Raw genomic sequence first — 25,559 nt, 5'->3', positions numbered from 1 at the left:
TTTACAAGGCAGTGGTGAAAAGATGGGCTATTCAATAAAGAGTGTTAAAACAACTAGCTTTGCATTTGGAAAAAACTAAATTAGATCCCTACTTTATACTACACACATGCGTGCTCATACACACACACACACATACTCCAGATAGATCAAACAACTAAATATAAAAAATAAAACATACCTATAACCGCAATGAGAAATATGCAGGTGTGTATATTTGTGACTTTGGTGTAGAGAAATCCTTTTTATGCAACACAAAAGCCATGAAGGAATGGTTGATAAATTTGAATCTACATCAAAAAAATTTCTTAGACAAAAGACACCATTAATAACGTTAAAAAACAAACGATAAACTGGAAGAAATACATTATTTTCAATATATATTAGATAAAAATTTATATATATATATACATCTAATTTGTGTAGATCAATAAAAAAGGGAAAAACTCAAAAGAAATATGGCAAAATATATGGTCGGTCAATTCAGAAGAAGAGTTACAAATGTCCAATAGACATTTGAAAAAATGCTCAATCTCTAGAAATAAAAGACAGGCAAACGAAAACAACCATCAGATACCATCTTTCACCCATCACATTGGCAATTAAGTTTGATGACATCAAGTATTAGCATGGAGGTGAGCAACACTGTTACTCTCATACACTGCTGGGTGGAGTACAGCCATTCCGGGTAAGAATTGGGCAACATCTGCTAGTATGTAAAATACACGTTCCCTAGTACCTGTTAACTCCACTTCTTAGCATCTATCCTAAAGAAACTCTTGCACATGTACAAATGTTTATTGAATAGATGTTTACTGAAATGTCAGCCATCAAATTTTAGAAACAACCTGTGTTCATCAAACAGGTAAATAGTTAAATAAACGCTCATAAAAGCTAGACTCTGCATAATTATGTAATATTTAAAGGAATAATTAGGATTTCTGCTTCTAGGGAGATGGAGTAGATATACTTTCCCTATTCCTCCCATTCAGTAAAACTAAACAATAAGAACAATTAAAACCACTGAACACTATAAATAAAACAAACACAAAAAGATTCTGAAAGGTAGAGAAAAGAGGTATACCAGCAAGAGACCTCAGGACTCAAGGGATGACATGGTGGTAAGTTCCCTGGATTTCTATTTTGCCTCATATATCCCAAAGTCAAAGCTCAAAAAGCTTTCAACCTGGACATACCAACAGGAGCAAGACAAAAAACAAAAACAGCCCATCTCTCTATCCCAAGGACCTGAAAAGGAGGTAAGACAGAAAATTTTAGACAATAACTGCTCTATTCCAGCCAAATACCACAAGAAAAAAAAATGTGTCCTCATCCCCAACCCTACCTACAAAGGAAGTGTAGATTTCCACCCTTGCTAAACTGTAACAAGGTGTCCCAAACCCCCTACTGGGGCAGTGTCACAGAAGGCTGAGTGGGGAACTGGGATAGAAATACTAGACAGAAAATCAGCAAGGATATAGAAGAACTCAACAACACTCTCAACCAAGAGGGTCAAATTTGACATTTATAGAACACTCCATCCAACAACAGAAGAATACGCGTTCTTTTCAGGTACTCATGGAACATTGACCAAGATAGGCCATATCCTGCGCCATAAAACAAACCTCAACAAATTAAAAACAACTGACAGAAAATTGACTAAATCTGTGACCACAGTGAAATCAAACTAGAAGTCAATAATAGTAGAACGATAAGAGGAAAATATCTACACACTTAAAATCTAAACAGCACACTTCTAAAACATCCATGGGTCACAGATGAAACCTCAAGAGAAATTTTAAAAACACATTGAACTGCATGAAAATGAAAATACAACATAGCAAAATTTGTGGGATGTAACTGAAGCAAACAAATTTGTGGGAAGCAATTTTAAAGGGAAATTTATAGCACAAAATGCTTATACTGGAAAAAAGGTATCCAATCAGTAATTTAAGTTCCTACCTTAAGAAACTAGAAAAAGAGGGCCAGCCGAGCGGCTCAGTTGGTTAAGAGCTCGCTCAAGAGTGCGAGCTCTTAGCAACAGCAGTTCAATTCCTGGCCCAAGCTGAGCAGCCACTGAGCTGCCAACAGGCAGCAGGATGACTCAGCTAAAAAGAAAAAAGAAAAGAACCTAGAAAAAGAATAATAAAGCTAAAATAAAATAAATAATAAATAAAATAAAGCCAAAGCAAACAGAGAAGGGAAATTAAAATAAGAACAGAAATATATAACATGGAAAACAGGAAAACAATTAGAGAAAATCAATGAAACAAAGAGCTGGTTCTTTGAAAAGATCAATTAAATTGTCAAACTCTAGTTAGACTTACAAAGAAAAAAAACACAAATTACTAATATCAGGAACAAAACAAGTATAGCACTGCAGACCCTTCAGACATCAAAAGGATTAGAAGGGAAGCCTAAGAACAACTCTACACACTTTGAGAATTTTGGTGAAACTAACCAATTGCTTGACAAACACAAACTCCCAAAACACTCAATAGGAAATAGATTATTTGAATAGCCCTACAACTATTAAGAAAATCGAATTGAATTCAATTCAAAACTCCCAAAAAAGCAATCTCCAGGTCCCATGGTTACCACCAAATGTTTAAAGATTTAACACTAATTCTACACAATCTCTTCCAGAAAATAGAAGAGGAGAAAATATTTTCCAATTTATTTTATGAAGCTAGTATTCTGTTGATGCAAAAACCAGATGACAGTCAGACACAATAAAAGAAAACTACAGACCAATATCTCTTATAAATATGGAAGCAAAACTCCTCAATATGACATTAGCAAATAGAATTCAGTAATATGTAAGAATTATACACCATTATCAAGTGGGGTCTATTCCAGGGATGCAAGACAGTTTTAATATCTGAAAATAAATCAAGGCAAGCCACCATATTAACAGACTAAAAAATAATCCCATGATCATGTCAATCAATGCAGAAAAAGCACTTAACAAAAACAACCCCTACAAAAAAAAATTCCTCTCAGAACTAAGGAAAAGAAAGGAATCTCCTTAACTTGAAAAAGAGCATATACATGGGCCGGCAGAGTGGCGCGTTGGTTAGGAGTTGGCTTGGGATGCCAGCACTGAGCAGCAGGGCCCCAGGGCCCCAGTTCAGATCCCACATGAGGGCCAGTGATGCTGCGCCCTCTACAGCTAAGATGGTGAACAACAGCTCCACCTGGAGTTGGGCTGCCGTGAGATGCCAGCGACGGCGTCGGCTGTAGTGGGGCTGGCCAGCAGCTGGCGTGAGCTTTCATGAGCTGCCATGAGCGGCCATGAGAGGCATCCAATGGCCGGCGAGTGACTGCCTCACCCAGGAAGAGCATAATGATAATACCAACATGAGCCAGTGAAGCGACGTCCTCTAGAACTAGACTGAAGAACCAAAGGATAGCAACTTGTCTGTTCCCCTTCCCTGATTCCCCAACGCTGTTCCCCTCCCCTAATTCCCCAATAGCATTTTTAAAAACAAGAGCATATACAAAAAACTTACAGCTAACACTAATCTTAATGGTGTGAGACTGAATGCTTTCCTTCTCAGATTGGGAACACAGCAAGGATGTCTGCACTCACTACTCTAATTCAACATAATGCTGGAAGTTCTAGCTGGTAAGATCAGGCAAGAAAAAGAAATGAAAGGCTTAAAATTGAAAAGGAAGTAATAAACCTGTCCCTATTTGGAGATGACATGATGGCGTATGTACAAAACCCCAAGGAACTACAAAACAATTCCTAGAACTGTAAGTAAGTTCAGCAAGGTTGCAGGATACAAGATAAGCATACACAAATAAATTGTATTTCTATATATTAGCAATGAACAAATGGACGCCAAAATTAAAAATGCAATACCATTTACAGTTGTTCAAAATGAACTACTTAAGTGTAAATGTAACAAGACATGTATAAGACTTGTATGTTCAAAACTACAAGATGCTGATAAAATAATTCAAAGACTTAAATAAATTGAGAAATATACCGTGCTCATAGATTAGAAGACTCAACATAGTGAAGATGTGAATTCTCCATAAATTTATATACAGGTTTAGTGCAATTCCTATCAAAATTCCAGGAGGATATTTTAGACATGGACAAACGTATTCTAAAATTTATATGGAAAAGCAGAGAAACTAAAATATCCAAAACAATTTTTAAAAAGAAGAATAATGGTAACCACAATATTGCCACGGGGATACGAAAGACAGTTTGGGAAATATAATCAATAATGTTGTAAATATTGCGTTGTCGAAAAAGTCATAATGCATTTTTGCAATGAAAAACATAGAAAAAATACGTCATGACTCTTCCGACAACCCAATATTTTGTAGGTGGTCAGATGGGCACTTGTCTTATTAGGGAGACCACTTCTTGGACGGTATAGATACCTGACCATTGCACTGTACACCTGAAGCTGAAGCTGAATAATACTGAATGTCAACTATAGTTTTATATACAGATACATACACACACACACACACACACACACTCACATATGGTCATGGGATATGGAGTACAGCATAGGGAATAGAGTCAATAGAATTGTAACAGCTATATACGATGTGAGCTATATACACTTTGTGAGGGGTGTAAATGTCTAACTATTACATTGTTTTGTACATCTGAAACTAATAAAAAAAAAAGAAGAATAAAGTGGGAGTGGGATCACTCTACCCAATTTCAAAACTTATTATGCAGCTACAGTAATCAAGACTGCATGGTCATGCTGGAGGGATAAACACATCGATCAATGGAACAAAGAACCCAAAAATAGACCCACACAAATAATGCCCAACTATTGGGTTGTCAGAAAAGTCATGACGTATTTTTTCTATGTTTTTCGTTGCAAAAATGCGTCATGACTTTTCCAACAACCCAATAATTTTCAGTAAAGGTGCAAAAGCAATTCAGTGGAAGACAGTGGCCTTTTCAAATGGTGCTGAAACTAGGGGACATAGGCAAAAAGTGGACCTTGACATGTGCAGTGGGTTGAATAGTGGTCCCCCAAAAGATGCATCCATGTCCTTATCCCCAGAACCAGTGAATGTGACCTTAATTAGAAAACGGGATTTGCAGATGTAATTAAGTCAAGGATCTTGAGAGGAGGAGATTATTCTGGATTATCCAAGTAGGCACTAAATGCAATGACACATACCTTTAGGAGATAGACACACAGAGAAGACACACACAGAGGAGAAAGTGATGTGAAGACGGAGGCAGATATGGAAGTGATGTGGCCACAAAATAAAGAAGTCAAGGGTTGCTGCCATCAGAGGCAGGAAGTTTGCTATGCATTTTTCTAGCTTTATTGAGATATAATTGACATATAGTGTATAAGTGTAAGGCATACAATGAGATGATTTGATACACATAGATATTGCCAAATGATTACAACAATAAGATTAGTTTGTGATGCATTTTAAACAGATTTTTTTATAAGTTATGAAACAGATTTTATTAGTTTCCTGAGACTGCCAGAACAAATTTCCATCAACTTGGTAGCTTAAAACAACAGAAATTTATTCTCTCATGGTTCTAGAGACCAGGAGTCTGAGGTCAATCCAAACATGACATGAACAGACAATTCACTGGAAAGCATGTATGGATGGCAAGTAAGCATATGAAAAAGTGTTCAATCACTTGCCAATAGGGACATGCAAGTTAAAACCATAAGAAGATATCACTACGTACCTATCAGAATGGCAAAAAAAAAGTGACCACACCAAATGCTGGTGGGGATGCAGAGAAACTGGGTCCCTCCCACACTGCTGGTGGGAACTGAGATGGCATGGCCATTCTGGAAAACAGCTTGGCAAGTGACTTCAAAAGCTAAACTTGCAACTATCATATGACCCAGCAATTGCACTCTTGAATGTTTATCCCAGAGAAATGAAAATGTCTGTCTACATAAAACCCTGTTACATGATTTTGATATAGATACATAGCAGCTTTATTTACAACAGCCCCAAACTGGAAACAACCCAGAGGTCCTTCAAGGAGCGAGTGGCTACACTGTCTGTGGAACTACTCAGCAATAAAACGGAAAAGACTGTTGACACACACAACAGCCTAGATGAATCTGCAGATAATTATGCTGACTGAAGACAACAAATAATACTATATGATTTTATGTACATAACATTATTGAAACGACTTAATTTTAGAAACAGAGACAGGCTAGTGAGTGCCAGGGGTTAAGGAGAAGGTGGGGTTGGAGGGACGTGGGTGTGGCTATGAAAGGGCAATTTGAAGGACCCTTGTGGTGATGAAAATCTTCTGGGTCTTGACTGTATCGATGTCACTATCATGCTTGTGACATTGTACTGGAGTTTTGCAGAGGTTGCCATTGAGGAAAAATGGGTGAAGGGTGTATGGGATCTCTCCGTGTTATTTCTTAAATTGCATGAGAATCTACAATTATCTCAAAATAAAAAAGTTTAATTTAAAAAGAATGAGTGAGAGCCACGTGTCATACATAACATGGCAAGGTTTCCAAGATGTATTACTGAGTGAAAAAAGCAAGTCAGAAATCAGTATATGAGTACACCGTGTGATACCATTTATTTTTAAATACCCGCACACAACTGAATTATGTACATATGGAACAAGGTTTGGAAGAGGGCATTCTGTGCTGATGATAGTGGTTACCTCTGGGGAGTAGAGTTGGGAAGCGAAGAGAATTTTGACTGTAGCTGGATTGTTTGGTTTCTTCCAGAATGAGAATATATTCATATGCTACTTGTAGAGTAAAAACATTGTCCTGGACACAGCTACACTGTTGTAGGAATTCGAGCCTGTTTTTGCTTGTCCTGATCTGACCTAGCCCTATTTTAGCATCACTCTGGCCAGTGGACCCAGCTAACGGCCACCTGCCACTGAGCTTCAAGGAAGTGGCTCCCGAGACTACGTGCTTTAGAAACAGGCCCACTAGCATTACCTTTGAGGTATGGAAGTGACACCTGGAAGGGCCAATGTCCCCAGGACTGTGAATCTACTCACTGCTTCTCAGCACTTAAAAACCAACAAAGCTCAGCCCATGCTAATCAATGCAGCAACAATTTCCATAAGGTTCAAGTTGACAAATGGTCAAGTTTCAATACTGGGGGCAGCAGAGGCTTCCTCAGCCTGTGACCTGAAAACATGGCAGCAGTTGAGCTTCTGTGTAGGAGCCTGAGAGTGGCAGGCATGAATGACCATCAGACACCTACGCTCAGCTGTGTCTGACTGAGAGCAGACTAAGTCTTGGGGGGGAGGGGCCCTAAGCGTGTACTCATTCATTCATTCACCTTATATTTACTGAGCACCTAGTATATGCCAGGCACTATTGTAGGCACTGATAATAGCAGTGAATAAAACAAAGTCCCTGCCCTCATAGCGGCCAGATAAATACATTATATGCTAGGCGGTATTAACTGCTATGAAAAAAACCCAGCGTGGAAGGAGGGTATAAGGTATTGGCTGCTGGGGGTTGACATTTAGCAGTGGTGCCCAGAGAAGGCCTCACTGAGAAGGATCAGATCTTCCAGTGCAGAGCTGACGGAAGTGAGGGGGCCAGCTAGCTACAGAGCTACCCAGTGGTTCTGGATATTTCCCCATGTGCCCCCCAGATCTTCTTTCCCCTTCTCCACCCCGCGTTGTGCCCAGGCAGGCTGACCTGTATGGACTGCATCAACAGGTTCCCTCGCCCTCTGGCTTCGGGGTAGGTTTGACCAATGGGAGGCACCTGCAAGGAGATCAGAAGGGGAAAGAAAGTGAGATTTTTTTCATCAGCTCTCTCTGTGCAGGTTCATCACGGGTTGGCTGCATCTCTCTACCTAAGACCACAGCTCGTCAAGTGGCCCTTTCCACAGGGCAAGCCTTCCCCAGTTCCCATAAGCACTCTCTCCCAGCACCCTGACTGATACAATGTGGACGGAAAAGCATTCCAGGCAGGAGGAAAAACAAGGACAAACCAGGAATGTGCCCGGAAAGCTTAAGACTAGTGTGCTGCAATGGAGGAGGTGATGGAGGGATTTGTGGGGGTGATGCCAAGGGGGATCAATTGCAGACTGTTGAGCAAAACACTGACATACTCACACTACATTTTAACAGCACCACTTTAGGAGACTGGTGACATGCAAGAGAAGATGACAGCTTGGAACAGGGAGGTAGCAGTGGAGGTGGTGAAAAGTGATCAGATTCTAAATAGATTTTGAAGGAGGCACAGAAGAATCCTGTCCACTAACAAAACCAGAGACTTGTAACCCTGGCTTGGCATTGTATACCGCTGAAAATGTTATTCAACAAGATTTCAGATGGCCCTGCATATGGCACGATAGTCCTAGGGGCCTACAACTTGTGTGGGACACACAACTCTAGGCCAGTGGCCTAGCCCAAAAGGTTGCCAGACTATACTTGACTCCAGAAAACTAATGTCACTGATTTTTCTAGCCAACCTACCCCGCCACGCCTGCCCTGTCCATACCTTCTGTCCTCTGTTCACAGTCACTCAAAGGCTGGCAGCAGACAGACCACATCCATGAACCACTGAGCAGATACGGATGGTCCCAGGGGCAGTCAGAACAGTGTGGGCAACATCTCAAAGGTACCATGGTTTCGATAAAGATTTTTTAATCTGCCTGGGAATGCAGGCAACCATCAACCACAGGCAGATCACTGGGAGGAAGAGAAAATAGGAAACTTGGCCCCATAGGCAGAAAGCCTCAGCCTGAAGTATCTTCTGGGAACCAAAGCACCCTGGCATTTTTGGGTGCACACTGTTGAGTCTCCAGATAACGCCTTCTGCCTCATCCTTGTGAACCACCAGCAAAGGCACCCAGCTGGAAACTGGAGCACAGAACGTGAGTCTGAGAGCTCATTCCACAGCCAGGAAAAACGGATGGTATTTTGTTTATGTTCAAAGAAATCAATCCAAAGACATCAGCCTCACAACCAAAGTCAGCAAGACCGGGGAGCAAACTGCTGCCAGCCGGGGAGGGGGTGGCCTGCACTGAAATCCTGGATCCAGGACTTTCAAGCTGTGTGCCTTCGTGTAAGATTCTTAACCCTCCCACACCTCAATTTTCTAATCTGTGAAATAGGGACAATACCTGCCTCCCAGAGCTGCTTTAAGGATTGAATGAGTTCGTATGTGTAAAAGGTGTCTGTGTGGTTTCTGGGTTACCAGCCACTCACGAGATGTTGGTTTTCTCCTTATGCCCACGTTTCTTTCACAAGAGCTAGGCCAGTGGTATGGGGCAACTATGGGGCTCCAAGAAAGCCACTGGGCGGTCTGCTTAGCTGGCATTTGATCCCAGCAGGGCACGGTTCCATGCACAGCTTGGCACTGAAGGGCACTAACGCCTATTAATTAACTGTACATTCAGCTGACCTGCCTAAGCAGCTGCTTCCACTTGCAGAATCCCAAATCTGTTCTGCTTCCATTCCAGGATATTTGAATCCCTTCCATATGTATGCTGTGGAGGCAGACCTTTGCTCCCCCTCCCTCCGTCATCCTCTCAGCCTCTGCTCTCATCTCCACATTGTCCCCCTTGCCTGTCCCTTGCCTCGGCTCTCCATCTTTTTCCTTGTCTTCCCTAGCTCTTTCACAAGCCCTCATGTGAAGACAGTACTGATGGGGAGAGACCAGGTAAAAGTGTCTCAAGTGAACCCATGGCCAGGCTGGGGGAAAACCATTCCACTTCCTCTTTGCACTGTTGCACCAGCCTGTCCATTCATACTGGACTGGGGAACGGAATTACAGAGCAAAAAGAGACACGGCGCTGCCCTCAGAGAACTCCTGCTCCAGTGGGAGAGACAGACAGCCCCACAGAGCATATGAAGAGCTGGAGGGGGTACAGAGGTGGGAAAACGTTCACTTGCCTCTGAGGGGTCAGGAAAAGCTATATAAGACAGGAGACTTGAACTGGGTCTTGAAGCGTGAATGGATTTTTCCAAATGGACAGAAGGTCACAGGGCTTCCCTGGGGAGCAGGTGGCATGTGTGTGTTGGGGGCTCTGTGCAGCTGGATGGTGAGGCCTAGGAGATGAGCAACAATGAGCCTTGAAAGGAGAATGTGGAGCCAGCTCGCCACAGGAGTGCCAGGTTGACGGGAAGCTGGGCTGCAGGGGCGAGAATGCATAGCTGAGGAGATTGCACCTGGTGAACACTGGGAAGGGACATGGTGAAAGTCGCGTTTTAAGAAGGTAATTCTGGAAGGTAGAGAGACCAGAAGAATGGAAGACAGGCTGAGGCTGTGAACGGGAGTGCTGACAGTGGGAATGGAAATGAAGGGGCACAGAAGAGGCCCTGCCGGGAGCCCTGGCCTTTATCCTGGAATCATTCCCCACCTGTCCCCAATACCTTCTCCCTCAACAATCCAAATGGATCATGGGCCTCAAATCTAACTCCCACCTCAATGTGGATTTATCATAAATCCATATCTTGAGATCTGACCTGTCACCTGCCCCTGGGACCAGATTCTGGCTGCTTTCTGAGCATCGCCAAGTAACCATCTCATCAGCACGTTCGAAACTGCCATGGTGGTGCGTGCGCCTGAGCCCTGGCCCAGCTCGGGAGAGCCCTGTACATTATGGGCATCCGGTGCCTAGCTCAGTAACGAAAGGATCATTTTACACATTTCTAGGGTAAACATGATTTCCAAGTTCTAAGCCACCAATCTATATATAGGCTTAGAGGATGGCCTTTCTTCACTCACTCACTGTCAAGTTCCTCAGTGGTGGCCGCAACAAGTATTTGGAAAAGTGCAGAGGCATCTCTCGTTGTGACAATGACCCTAGTGGCACTTAGGGCTCAGAGAGGGCAGGACTCTGTCTCTTGCTCTCTACTGTGTTCCCAGCAGGCAGCAGAGTGCGCAGTACACGGGGGTGTGCCATAAGTATTTGTTACATGAGTAAGTAGGCTCCTCCCTTCATATAACCACACCTCCTGAGCACCACCCTTGGTGCTGGGGATGGAACGATGAACAAGACTGGGGCACTGCCTCTGCTCCTCAGCCAGCCTTGGCTGGAGTGGTAAAGACGATGGAGAGATGGAGGCTAAGTCAACAATGCCGCACCTTCCGTCATTATCATGGGGCCTCTTCCCAGCAAGGGAAACAGACTGCCACGTAAATGCTTAATTGAAAATGTATTCATTCACTCAAACACTTGAATTGTACGTGAAACTTTGCAAAGCACTTTTGTGCAGCACTTTCTCAGACACAATCTTGCTGGAGTTGGGCTGGGAAGAGAGGAGGGTTGGGGTAGGCGCTGGAAGCAGAGTTGGGGCCTGAGAGGTTCCTGCCCAGCTCAGGCCAGGGCTGGAGCAGACAGGCCCAATCAGACACTCTCCTGGGATTGGGGAGGTCTGGTGTGAATGGAAATATGTGCCACATGGCCTGAATTGCAGGGGCCGGCCTCAGGCTCCCACAGCCCCAAACACTTCCAGATGGATTTATTTATAACTTCCAAACCAGAGGCAGCACTCAGCTGCTTTTCCTCACTCCCCTCCCCACTCCCGGAGCAAGCCTTGGCTGCCCCTTTCCACTCCGGAAACCAGCAGGAGATGGGAATGTGCTGAACTGCTCTGCAGCAGCCGCAGCCTAGGCTCCTGGTCACCACCTTTCCCCTAGGTGGCAACAGCAGCTCACAGTGTGGGTGTCCTGCTCATTTGGCCCATCTACGCTCTCTAAATGGGGAGTGTCAGCCGGGCACACTCTGGCAAGTTTCTGTCCCAGACCAGCCTCCACTTCATAAAGCCACAGACACACCCATGTCTTTTCATTTTCTGTCTCTGGCAGACTCTGAGCTCCCTCCCCTTCATCTTCTCCCACCGGATACTGCTTCACACTGTATAGGCTGCCAGAGGCTTTGGACTCGGACATATTCTAAATTAGAAAACTGATGCTCAGAGAGGTTGAGTAACTTGCCCAAGGCCACACAGCAGGTTAAGTAGCAGAGCCACAGCTCTAAAGCCCCAAGCTCTGTCCCTGACTCCAGTGCCTCCTACACCTCAAGTTGCCTCAAGTATGAAGTGGGCTAATGCTTGGCAGGTGGCCCGGTTAGAAGTGTCAGCTCTGGAACTGCTCTGAGTGGAGCAAGAATTGGTTCTGTTATTCATTAGCTGCATGACCTTTGATGAGTCACTCTTCCTCTCTGTAACTCAATTGTTATATCTTTCTTTTAAGGATGAAAAAGATAATGGATTTAAATGACTTAGTATAGTGTTTGGACCATAGTAAGCCCATAATAAATACGAACCAATATGATGGCTTATTGCTAAGTTGCATCATTCTAGAGCTCAGAGCTGTCATCTCGAAACATGGGCCAGGCCCCAGACAAAACATTGCCTCATGACTCCTTAGACACAGAGACAAGTGAACTTGGGCTTGGAGAGATTGAGTGACTTGTCTAAGGCCACGCTTGTAAAAATAGAGGCGGGGTTTGAACGCAGGTGATTCTAGGTGATTCCAAGACTATGGATGCTGTGCTTCCTATAGACTCTGAATAACAAAAGACCCCACATGTGCCCTTAGCTGGGTTTCTACCCTGCTTCCCTCTCCTGCATCACACTGCCCTATCTTCCTCCTTCCCAGAGGTTTAGCCCACCCGGCTGACCCGAAGCAGGGCCTGTGAGCACATCAGGCCTGGAGGAACATGATGGCCTGGGGGCTGAAGACTTTCCACCGCCCTCCTCTCTTAGCGGGGCTGGAACTGGTGGTGTCTGGAGGCAGACAAAGGCTCCAGAGTCAAGCTACTAGATGCGCCATGTTTGTTTCTTGTACAACCTCTTCACACTCAAAGTTACTCAGAACCAAAGTTTGGCAACGCACCTCTCTGCATCCAAGGGTCCGAATTTTCCTGCAGCTGTTTAGCAACACATGACACCAGATTTGTGCCCCAGTGGGAGTCTTTGGTATTCTCACATTCCTTTCTGCTTGCTGCTGTGCAATTAAACATGCATAATTTCTCCATGTTTTCCCATCCCGTGCCACACGTCAGTAGCAGCAGTGACAGCACATATGGACAAGAGAACGAGCAGATGCTTCTCTTGATCGGATGTGAGTCACCAAACGGGGTTCAAATCCCATCAACAATTAGGCTCAATCCATGTCTATTGCCCTCATCTTTTCAGTGGGCTGCCCAGGGTGTTCAGAATCTCTACTAGTCCAAGAATAACTGCAGAGTTACTGGATAAATGCCCAGCACCAAAAGGGCATTTAATAAATGCTCGATTTCTATCCAAACAAAGTTTCTTTCCGAGTATGTGGACAAATCTTACCAGAGAGTGCCAGGGGCAGCTCCTCTGCCTCCAGCACTGATCTTAGGAAAGCTTCCTCATCGAACAAAGGTGTTAGCCCTTGTACCCCAGAAACTCCCAGGTCCACAGCCCCAGCTCTCGTGTGGAGGCTCTCTGAGCCTCGGTTTCCTTCTCTGTTGTTCTGAGGCATCTAACACTGAATCAGGTACATGGTACACTTTCTCAACAAATGTTTCATTTATAAAGCCTTATGTTGTAGTAAAAGTGAATTTTTATACAGTCTAGAATCATCTAGAGGATGACTACTCTTGCAGGAAATTCTTTAGTCTCTCAATACTTATGAAGCATCTACCATGTACAGAGCAGCATGGGAGAAGCAAAATAAAGTTTCTTTCCTCTGAGAGACTGTAATGTAGCTGGACATTTAGGCAAGCCTAGAATATGCCAGAATTTCAGAATGCCTCTAGGAGCCTAGCAAGCACTATATGTGGGTGCAGGGCTGAAGTAATATAACAACAGGGAGCTGGTGGGGACTGTGGGAAGGAGGCAGTGCTTCACGTAAAAGGGAAGCCGCCATCTTCACCAGCTAACAACCGTCCTATGGAATACAGAGCCAGTATTACTAGACTTTTCTGGTTTTCAAACAAGCCAGAAATGCAGATTGCATGGAAAGAGTATACATGTTAGCAAACAATTTAAAGAAGAAACAGACCACGTGCAGACCAAACAAAACAGATCTCTGGACATTATTCGATCCACGAGCCACCCTTTTGCCACTTGTCCATAATGGTGGATGATAAAGTGTCAAAATTATTGTTACGGCCAATAAGTTCTGGAGGTGCTCAGAGGAAGGCTTGAGTCCCTGGGCCCCACTGTGTGGGTGTGAAACTGATAGGCAGAAGGGAGGGACAGGAGAGGGGAAAGAAGGTTTTAGTCAGAGCTGGAGGTGCGTCTGGCTGTTATGAAGGCTTCCAGGGGGAGGGGCAACTTCTGGCCATTGGTTGATCTCAGTGGAGGAGGTTCCTCTTGACCTTGACCAGAATCAGGGATTAGTGTGGAGGAAACAAGGGAAGATGGAGAACTACTACTTAGAAAGTCTGATTCTGAAAACCCAATCAGAGAACAACATTCCACCCACACAGACAGGCAGACAGATAGACAGGCAGATGCCTCATCAGCAAGAATGGGAAAAGGAGATGTTAGTTAAGTCCAGAGACTTTTCTAGAATACAGCAATGTAAAAATCTGTGAGAAGAGCAAATAAATAATGCACAATCCTGGCTGGTGACTAGAAACAGGTCCAGAAGGTGGGAATGGGTAAACCACAGTACAGTGAGACCTACCATAGAGCAAAGGGAGGCCCTGGCCCCATACAAGCACTGGGGAAAGGGGAAAATGAACAGGAGCTTTCATAAAGCCAGTAACCCACAAAAATCCTGGAAACTATTTTTAAAACCCTTAGTAAGAGCAACGGTACAATATATGTCCAGGATTAAAAGCCCCAGGGATTAGAAACCATTCTCCATCAGAGCTGTCTGGCAGGCCGGGAAGGTGACTAAAGAAAAGAGGGCATCTTACCCCTAAGTGGACAGCATAAGACATGTGGCATGCAGGTGCCAGGGAGAATTGTGTCGGCCCTGCATCGGATTATGTAACCACTAAAACAAGAGGCAAGGTGCTTAAGCGTCATGGGAAAAGCACAAGCGTGGTTGGCAGAATTATGGCCCCCAAAGATGCCCATGTGCTAAATCCTCGGAACCTGTGAGTATATTAGGTTAAATGGCAAAGTTCAGAAATAAGGTTTGCAGATGCAATTAAGGCTGCTAACCAGCTGCTCTTGAGATGGGGAGAGTTTCCTGCACTTTCGGGGTGGGCTCAATGTCATCACAAGGGTCCATGTAAAGTGAAAGTGGGAGGCAGGAGAGGCAGGCAGATAGGATGTGAGAGTCACCTGGCCATTGCTGGTTTTGAAGACAAACAAAGGGAGCAAAGGCTGGAGAGTGCAGGTGTCTAGAAGCTGGAAAAGGCAAGGGAACAGATTTTGCCCCAAAACTTCCAGAAGGAACACCTCAATTTGCCCAGTGACAGCCATTTCAGATTTCTGAGCTCCAGAACTATATATAACATAATAAATCTGTGTTGCTTTAAACCACTAAATTTGTGGCAATTTGTTACAGCAGCAACAGGAAAGGAATACAGCTAGCTTTGGATTCAGACAAATGTAGGCTTTAATCCTGGTTCCTCTATATGCCAATGAGTTGACCTTAGTCCAGTCACTTAATCTCTCTGAGTCTCAATATCCTCACCTCATCTTCAGAAATGGTGTCCATAACACTTAAACGTCACAGAGCTGAACTAAAGAGCAGCTGAAATGATGAATGCAAAGAGACAGCACAGCCTGGCACAAAGAAGGTGCCTGGCAATGTTCTGTTTTTCCCATCAGCATATGTTATGAAATAGGAATTAATACTTAGGACCAGTGGTGTTCTGGTCAATGTTTAGCAACTGTCTCTCAAAAGAAAATAAAAAAAAGAAAAGAAAAGAAAACTTATTCTATAAGGATGTGAAGTACACAACTTATGAATAATAATGAAATCTATAATCCTCCTTGTTGCGAACTCCATATAGCCAATTGATTTTCACACAATGCTTCACTGATTTGGCTGAATATCCATAAACAACCTACAGTTGTAATACAAGACCAAGTGTAGCTCGCACATGAATGGTGGGCGATATTTTCATTTATGTTAATGAGTAAGAAGAAAGTGAACAATAAAGAAGTGTTGGAACTTGAGAAATTCATCAATGATGCAAACAACTTCTTTGCTGAATCACATAATAGTTTCCATTTACTGGAAGCATACTTCCTCAAGTTTTTTGTTTGTTTGTTTGCTATTCACAGAATAACAGCTATAGACATGACACACTTTTAAGTTTAATGTACATTTTTTAACATTTTGTCCACTTTCTTAAGTCTAGAGTACAATGAACAGAACAAGAATCCAAGCCCTGATGTGTAGCATTCTCAGATTTCCATGATATTAGAAGGTGTCACCTATGGTGACATCACCAAGAATGGAGTGGGAAAATATGCACAGTAGCAATAGATATGAATCAGCTCACAAGCATAATTCAGAGTAAATAATTAGAAGAGGTGAATTTTACATATTATTTTTGTTCTTAATATAACTTATTAAATTGTAGGTTTATAGAATTTAATTTTTTGCTTAATAGTTAATTTTTAATTTTCTGATAATTTTAAAGTTACAGAAGAGTTGCAAAAGCAGTACAGAGAGTTCCCCTATATCCTTCACCCAGTTTCCCCTTATGTTGATATCTTAAATAATTATAAAACATTTATCAAAACTGGGAAATTAACTTTGGTACAACATTTTTTTTAAAGATTTTATTGGGGAATTGGGGGAGGGGAACAACACTGGGGAATTGGGGGAGGGGAACAGACAAGTTGCTGTCCTTTTGTTCTTCAGCCTAGTTGTGGAGGACGTTGCTTCACTGGCCCATGTTGGTATTGTCATTGTGCTCTTCCTGGGTGAGGCAGATCGGTCTCCAGCCATCGGTCGGTCACTCACGCTGGCTGGCAGCCACTCATGGTAGCTCATGGCAGCCCACTGCAGCTCCACTGCAGCCTACGCCATCGCCGGCGACTCACGGCAGCCCAGCTCCAGGTCGAGCTGTTGTTCACCATCTTAGCTGTAGAGGGCGCAGCATCACTGATGTGGGATCTGAACTGGGGACCTGCTGCTCAGAGCTGGCGTCCGACCCAAGCCAACTCTTAACCAATGCGCCACTCGGCCGGCCCTTGGTACAACATTATTAACTAAAGTATAAAACTTCTTTGGATTCCACCAGTTTCCCCACTAAAGTCCTTTTTCTGTTGTAGGATCCAATCCAGGATCCCATCTTGCATTTAGTTGGTCATTTATTTGGTAGAGGGTCCCTCAATTTCAGCTTGTCTTTTGTTTTCTCATACGGTGTAATTTAATTTTTAACAATGGCTGTGTTTAACACTTGGCTCAGAAATTCCATAAATATTTAACAATTGGCTCTCCTGAGCTACAGCATACTAAATTGAGCATACCACTACCTAGGACACTAAGCACAATTGACAAACAATTCATTTGCTTTTTTTTAATTCCACAAATATTTATTGAGCGCCCTCTAGGGGTTAGTGCTGGGGATGTGGCGATTACTAAAACACAGTCCTTGCCACTGAGAAAATTACAGGTTGGGGGATGTGACAGAGCAGCAACAGAAAATACCCCTAGAGCAATCAGGGTTATGACAGGGGGAATGGAATGTGCTGGAGCACTCAGAGGTGGGAAGGACCAACTCTGCATGGGGAGGTCAAGGAAGGCTTCACAGATGAAGTAAAGGATGAGCAAGAGCTCCCCAGGTGGGACGCAAGGATCTAAGATGAGGTGTGAGCGGAGTCTTGATGCATGAGTGAGAATGAGCTAGTCAGTTGAGGCAGCAAAAGGAAAAACAGTCACCTATTTATTCTTTCATTCCATAAACATCGATTCTGTACTGGGCTCTGGAGATGCCCAAACATGTAATGAATAAGGACACTCAAGTGTGACAAGAGTTGTGATGGCATGAGATGATGCCTGGGCTGTCTTCAAGATGGGGCAGTGTGAAGATGGTGCCATGCATGAGCCGGGGTCATGAGGGCACTTGGCAGACACCTTAGAGGAAGCTGTCAGGCTGCTACCATTATGTCACCTAGCACAACCAACAGTTTTTGCCAGAGGACAACTGATGCCAGAAATTTCCTATGCAGGTACCGCATGTTCACAACCCCTTTCTGTTCAGCCCCTCACACCAGAGCCCAGGGAGCTAGACTTAGCAACTGAACTGTGCCTTGGGCAGGCAGCGTATAAATGCTCACAGGATGAGGTAGTGTTGACAATGCATCGAGGGCCAACTAATGGCAGGGGCCTTTGACCTGAGACCAAGGCCCCTCAGAAGAGCTCTAATGTCACTTCCTCAGGCCCTCTACATACATATCCCAGCCACTCTCTATTCCACCATGCTGCGTCCTTTTCTTCATACATTTATTAGTATCTGAAATGATTTATCTTTACAGTTACCCTTTGAACAACACGGGTTTGAACTGCACAGGTCCACGTACATGTGGATTGTTTTCAATGAATATTATAAATGTGTTTTTTCTTCCTTATGATTTTTCTCTAGCTTACTTTATGGTAAGAACACAGTGTATAATACATATAACACAAAATATGTGTTAATTGACTGTTTCTATTATCAGTAAGGCTTCCAGTCAACAGTAGGCTATTAGTAGTTAAGTTTGGGGGGAGTCAAAAGTTATACATGGGTTTTTGACTGTGGGGGGCCAGCACCCCAACCCCTGGGTTGGTTGTTCAAGGGCCAAGTGTCTTTCCTTTGCCTGTGTCCTTCCACCAGAATCTCAGCTCCTCAAACATAGAATCCTTGTCTGTCCTGTCATCAATACACCCCCAGCTCCCAGCTCAGGGCCTGGCCCACAGAAATATTCATGAAATGTCCGTGGAATCGGCAAGTGAATGAAATGAGTGGATGGATGCTATCACTCAGATCTGAGGGCTGTATTCCTAACCCTCTGTGCCCCAACCTGTCTCCTTCAGTTTTTTTTTTTAAAGATTTTTATTGGGGAATTGGGGGGATGGGAACAGTGCTGGGGAATTGGGGAAAGGGGAACAGACAAGTTGCTGTCGTTTTGTTCTTCAATCTAGTTGTGGAGGACGTTGCTTCACTGGCCCAAGTTGGCACCATCATTGCGCTCTTCTCTGGCGAGGCAGATCAGTCGCCGGCTTCTGGACGGCCGCTCACTGCGGCTGCTGGCCGCTCACGCTGGCTGCTGGCCGCTCACGCTGACTGCTGGCCACACACGGTAGCCCATGGCAATGCACTGCCACAGGGACTGCAGCCTACGCCGTCGCCGGCGACTCATGGCAGCCCAGCTCCAGGTTGAGCTGTTGTTCAGCATCTTAGCTGTGGAGGGCAGTGTCACTGGCCCTCATATGTGGGATCCGAACCGGGGCCCTCTGGCATCCCAAGCGAGTTCTTAACCATCGCGCCACTCGGCTGGCCCTGTCTCCTTCAGTTTTAAATGTGCTGCCTACCTTCTGTGCCTTGACTCAGTACTTGAACCTTCTGTGGAGGAAGAAAACTCTGCTCCTCTTGGAATGCTTGTGAGAATGCAAAAGATAATGACAACAACAACAACTAACATTTATCGTGCTCACCAAGTGCCAGGTCCCATTCTAAGCACTTGATATACTGGGGCTGCTAAAAAATGTATACACCTTTTAAGAGATGTTATCTATGCTCAAGCAGTAGTAGTTCACCATAATCAGAAGTGTCTGGACGTTGATGGTAATAACCACTTTGAGCACCTCTTGTAATTGCAGAAGTCAAATGTGACTTGTATTCATCTTTTGTTATCGGTATATATTGAGTACTACAATTTTACTACGGTTTTCCTTCGTAAAATGTGTTTACATTTTTTGGCACCCTCTTTAGATTCAATAGATATTTGTTGACTCTCTACTAGGTGCCAGGCACTGTTTAGGCACTAGGGATATGTCAGTGACTACAAGACAAAAATCTCTGCTTTTGTGGAGCTTAACGGTTAGCTCATTTAACCTGAAAACAACCTTAAGCTGTAGATCCTGTGATTATTCCCATTTTAAAGATGAAGAAACTGAGGCACAGAAGCTAAGTAGCTTGCCGGAGATCACATGGCTATGGGACTGCAAAGTCAGGCACTCCGGGCCTTGAGCCTGTGTCCTCAACTAACAGACTACCATGCCCCCTGAAGAGCTATTACAAGGGGGAGTGCTGGCAAACTGCATGACTTTGACAAATTTGACTTCCTGTTATTCTTGGTGGGAGCGTAGTGTGTTTTAGGGGCAGGAAAGAAACTGGCCCAAGGGCTCCGAGGACACATGGAGAGCACTAGCTGTGCTTTGTCTCTGGAGTCCCACTGGCCACTTGCTGGAAACTGCCTGTGGAGTAAGGCTGCGTGAAGGAGGCTGCAAGGCCTCCCCACCAGCACAGACTTAGCTCTCTGTCTCCCGCACCCCAGAGTCCTGTCCTGGTCCCCTCCTACTGACGTGTTGCCCTTGTGGAGGTCCTGCCCCACCCCCCTTGCTGTAGTCCTCCCTTTCAGCCTCCAACCCAAGAGGACAAAGGACAGTTTGACCAACCCCCACTGGGCTTTTCTGGTTTTCTGTTTCCCTTGGAACCAAGTGCTCTCTGATCTGTGGAATGAGAAAGGAAAATAGTTTATCACGTGGAGTGCCCCCCACACACTGCCCCCATCGCTCACTAGTCTCAGCCTCTCAGGACACCCAGATTCCTGGCAGGGCTAGGCGGGACAGGCGCCTCCCTTCTGCTCAGCCCTCAGGGAGCCGGCGGGAGAGTGATGACTTCCATCTGCGCTGGCCTGTTTTCCACGCCTCGGGCTCCACCTGTGGCCTAGACGGAGCCAAAGGAAGAATGAAGCTTGTGCATCTCTCAAAGCTCCAAGCGCATGGGCGCGCCTCCTAGACCTCAGCCAGCAGATTTCCAAAGCCATTCCTGCACAAGGAGTAGGTCGTGCAGGACTTTGGGCCAATTCCCTAACCCCTCCAAGACTCAGTTTTGTCCCCTGAGAAGTGGGTCTAAGAATGCCCACTTCATGTTGTTGTCAGGATGTTTCAAATTTTAACTGAGAAATGCTTGAAAAGGGTAGGCCCCAACTAGGCTAGGTCGAAGAGTTTGATCTAGGGGAGGAGATGAGGTTGCTCCGGAGACAGCCCTCCATAACGAGTAGGTGTGGTAGAAGTTTTGCCCTGGAAAGTGGGGTGGGACAACGTCCCACCACTGGTCTCTGCCAGACTTCTGCCCTGTGCCAGGCCTTCCGGACTGAGGGTCAGTGAGGGGAATGACTTGCCCAAGGTCACCCTGGCTAGCCCTGCTAACCCCTATGGCCCAGTGAGCTCCCTGCATTTCCTATATAATCTGCTCACGAGGCACCCAAGCCATATGACCCAGAGATGGCACAGGGCAACCTCAGTGATCCCCACAGTCTGCATGTTGATTCAATAGGTCCTATGTGGCAGGCACGCTTCCAAGCACTAGGAATACAGCAGGGGCCAAACCAGACAAAAATTCCTGCTCTCACAAAGCTTATGTTCTGGTGGAGGGAGACAGACCACAAACAAAATAAATGAGTAAAACTGTAGTAAGTTCAAAGGCAGTGTCCAGTGTGGAGGAAGACAAAATAATGGAGGGCTTCAGGGCACCGGCAGAGTTAGGGGGCTTCATTGAGAAAGTGACATTTAAGCTGAGATCTGAAGGAAGTGAGGGAGTGAGCCACACAGGTATTTGGAGGGAGAGAATTCCGGGCAAAGAGAAGCTGCTTGGGGACAGCAAGGAGGCTGGTGTGGCGAGAGCAGAGTGAGTGAGGGGACAGTGACAGGAGGTGAGGTCAGACAGGTCATGGCAGACGTCATGCAGGGCCTTGAGGACCGCTTTAGGGACTTTGGCTTTTAGTCTGAACTAGAGACCCAACAGAGGGTTTGGGCAGAGGCAGGACGTGATCTGACTTGTTTCGTCAGAATCACTCTGGCTGCTGTGTCGAGAGAGGACTGTGGAGGATGCTAAGCTTCATACCACCAAGACGAGGACAATCTGGGCTCCTTCAGGTCGAGCCCCCGTGGAAGCCACACGTCCATCCCAGGTCTAGCCGGCTGGTGAGCTCACAGGGATGAAGACCAAATGCCCATCAGGCACAGCCCCATCATCTCTACCTCAAAGGCCCCTGGTGCAAGAGCTCACCTCACAATGGTAGGAGGGGAGGCAGGTTTGTGGGCTTGGCTTGCCCTGACCCCCAATTACTCAAAGGATAGAGAACAGCACCCCCCAGCAACCCGTCTGTGTCTCCTGTCTCAGCAGGACATTGTGTTTCGGTACAAAGCCTCAGTAAGTGATAATAAGTCTTTCCTGAGCACGAGGCCAGGTGTGGCTCTACAGCCAAAGGCCCAGCTTTACCTCCTCATCCTGCTATGCTTCTAGGGTGCCGGGGTGGCTCAGTGTGCCACAAATGGCACAAGTCAATGCATGCACCTGCATGGCTTCCAGCTGAAATACCTCAGGCCACTGAGAGAAGGCATGGAAGCCTTCAGACACCATCAAGGGCTGCCAGCTACAGGCCCAGTGGGCTCTGTGGAAACTCAGGTGAGAGGAGTCCATTCTGCACCCATCTAGCTGACACTGGGGCTGTCTGGACTTGTCTCCACAGTGGAACATCCTGGTTTCAACCCGCATGTGACAGCCAGGTCCCCCACTCATGTGACAAACACGTACATAACTCAGCACACCACAGTCACACCACCTACACCGTCATGTCGTCACGTAAGCACAGTCTTCGGTCCTGGCCCCAGCTGTCCGGCGGCTGCGCTGCCTGGCATTTCCACAAGCAGGTGTTCCCACCTGCCCTTGCACACACAATCAACGCCTTGCTGACCTGAGTTGGTTGCAGTTGTGCAAAGGAAACCAGGAACACACAAAAAAACCCTAAAACTCTTCCTCTGGGGCTTTGAAATGTGTCCATGATGCTTCTTTGGAAAGTTCACCTTCTCCATTCTGTTTGATTTGACCAATAGCTATGTCCCTGAGCTCATAAGCCACCAAGCAGGAAAGGGCAGAATCAAGGAGACGACGCCACACAGTCATACCCTTTCACCCAGCAAGCTCTCTAGGTTGTTCTAGGCTTAATTAGAAAGTCTGTCTGTGCTCTCCCCTCTGCCTCCATCATCCTCTCTGTCCCCATCCCAGATGCCTGGGATGGATTCGCCATGTGTGTCCCCTAACTGAACAGCCCCACATTGAGTTTGGGGGCAGCCAGGCTACAGGTCCCCTCAAGTCACTGCAGCCGCTTGGCACCTTCAGCAGTGCCATTTTACCCAGTGACCATGCCCAGCAATGGGCACAGACCCACATACCAGCCCTCTGCCCGTTTTCTGTACCTTTCGCCCAGACGCTGCCCACAGGTGTGGGGCTCCAGTGCTGTCCTGGCTGGGCGAGTGCCTTCCAGCAGCCCCTGTGTTGATCTAGCACCTCCCAGTAAGCAGGGCCTTGCCAGCTGGGGCCAGGCAGATTTGTAGCTTATGTGGTCCTTGGGACGGACGAATGCAAAGGAGCTAAGAGGTGACAACGCCGTCCCTGCCCTTCCCTGCCCACCGCGTGCCTCTCTGTGGAGTCTCGATGCCGACAGGGCCACTGAGAGCCCGGGAGACAGCGAGAGCTACGGCTGCCAGCACACACTGCACATTCAGCACTTTGTCCTGGAAAGGACTCTCCCAGGCAACTTGGGCTAAATTCATACTTTGTGACTGCAACCAATGCCCCCTGTGTGTGCCCAGCTGGCTGCCACTGGGCAGGCTGTGCTCGATTCTTTCTAGACTATAAATGGGCCCCACTTGTGCTGGGCTATGTGAAGACAATCACTTTCAATGGAGTAACATCTCCCTTTGCAGCTGACTGCCAAAGGCAGAAAGGCGAAGGGCCAGGCAGGCCTGGCTGCTGCATATTAGATGGCAAATGACATTGGAACCACTTAAACAAAATACTAGCAGTTTTTTCTTTTCAAAGCAGGTCAAACAGAGAACCTCTGCCTTTGGGCACCCAGCAGCTAATGAAAATCAAAGAGGAGGGGAGGCGTGAGAAGACAAGGAGAGGGGTGGGGAACTAGAGCTCACGTGATTACAAAAAGGCGTTCAAAGTCATTCTGATCTGCCAACCAACCAAGCCTCTCTGCACACTTAGGGCCGAATTGCCGTACGTTTGGGATTGCTGCTGGAGATGCTAAGCCCAGAGAGAGGAAAAGACTCTTCCAAGGTCACTCACCCAGTTGGTGACAGAGGCCCTGGCACGACTATTTGGCAAACTGGGTCCTAGTCATTCTTTTATTCCTTCAGCAAACAAGTCATGACCCAACCACGATGTCCTAGGCATCCTCGTGTGCTGTCAGGGCCCCAGAAGTGAACCAGACATGTCCTCTATCTTCCAAAAGGCCTCAGTCCAGGAGGAAAGTGGCAAGAACTGAGTCTGGAGATCAAGGTCAAGGGCAGGGAGCATGGGGCCTCGAGTGGCAAGCTGAGGCATTTGGATTTCATGCTGTAAGGAGCACAGAAGCTTTGGGCCAGGCTGAGCAGCTGTAGAAAGCTGTCCCATAGAAAGCTTGGTCCAGCAGTGCTGACAAGATGCACTGAGGCCAGGTCAGTGTGGTGGGGCTGTAATTGGAGGCAGAGAGAGTGGCTGAAGACACCAGTAGTCTGGGCCTGAGGTGATAAGGTTGGGGGTCACTGAGAAAAGAGGGGAAAGAAAGGTGCATGTGTAAGACACAGCAGATCAACAGGGTGGGGCTGCTAGGGATGTGAGTGCGCATGCGTGTGTTCTTGTGCGTGTTGGGGGTTGGGAGGGGGTGGGCCTGGGGTGAAGGAGATGGGTTGACAACAGGCAAGAAGAGGGAGAAATCAAGATGACTCCAAGATGGAGTGGATGGCTGGAATGCCAACAGACAGAAAGAAACCAGAGGACCTGGACTGGGGGCGAGTGTGTGGGTGGGGATGTGCAAATGTTCCCTATGACAGGAGCCTCAAGACCAATAGGAAGAATCTGTGATTATCTATTTTATGTTACTTTAGCCTCTCCTTCCTCAGAATGGAAAACTGAGCCAGGCCGCTTGACCTCGCGACTCTTCCATATGCCCGGAAGTGACCTCTGGGGAAATCCCACTTGGTGCCTCTGGCTGAAATGGTCCAACAATTTAACAAATACTAATCAAATAAATAACTAAAATACATTCTCCACCCCCGGCCTCCTTCTGTCCCCTACTCCAAAACAGCTCTGTGGGAAAGTCAATTTGGGAATTTCCCACATGTGTCTATGACCGCAATGCCAGAGCAACGGTCTGAGTCAGCTACAACCTTCGAAATTCTGTATGTGCTTTTCATATTGAAGGCAGCGTGCTGGCTGGGACAGCCCTGGTGACATTGTCAAATGAACCCCAGGGTCACATCCGGGGTTACCTGAGACTTCTGTGCGGGCTTCCAGAGGCCTGGGCCAGCAGGCAGAGAAAGGCCTGCCAGTCATGCAACCCAACTGTCACGCATCTGGGTGATGTGACTGCCCCACACACCCCACAGGGATGGTCCATCCCCTCCCATCCCCTCGCAGGCCGCCCTTTCCTTTTTCCTCTAGGAAGAAGGTGCAGCACCGCTGAACAAGGCCAAATCATTGTG

At 46.1% G+C, this 25,559-nt stretch overlaps 1 protein-coding gene across 1 annotated transcript in view; it reads right to left on the bottom strand.

Moving 5' to 3' along the window:
- Positions 1 to 25,559, bottom strand: part of NHSL2 (NHS like 2) — a 195,328-nt gene that overhangs the window by 115,203 nt on the left and 54,566 nt on the right. The window contains exon 2 of the mRNA XM_019629572.1: positions 7,665 to 7,733. Within this exon, the coding sequence (XP_019485117.1) occupies positions 7,665 to 7,733 (69 nt within the window). The remainder of the gene's footprint in view (positions 1 to 7,664; positions 7,734 to 25,559) is intronic.

The sequence above is a fragment of the Hipposideros armiger genome, unplaced genomic scaffold, assembly GCF_001890085.2.
Source record: "Hipposideros armiger isolate ML-2016 unplaced genomic scaffold, ASM189008v1 scaffold_861, whole genome shotgun sequence".
Taxonomy (NCBI): Eukaryota; Metazoa; Chordata; class Mammalia; order Chiroptera; family Hipposideridae; genus Hipposideros; species Hipposideros armiger.
This window is presented reverse-complemented; position numbering and strand designations above follow the sequence as displayed.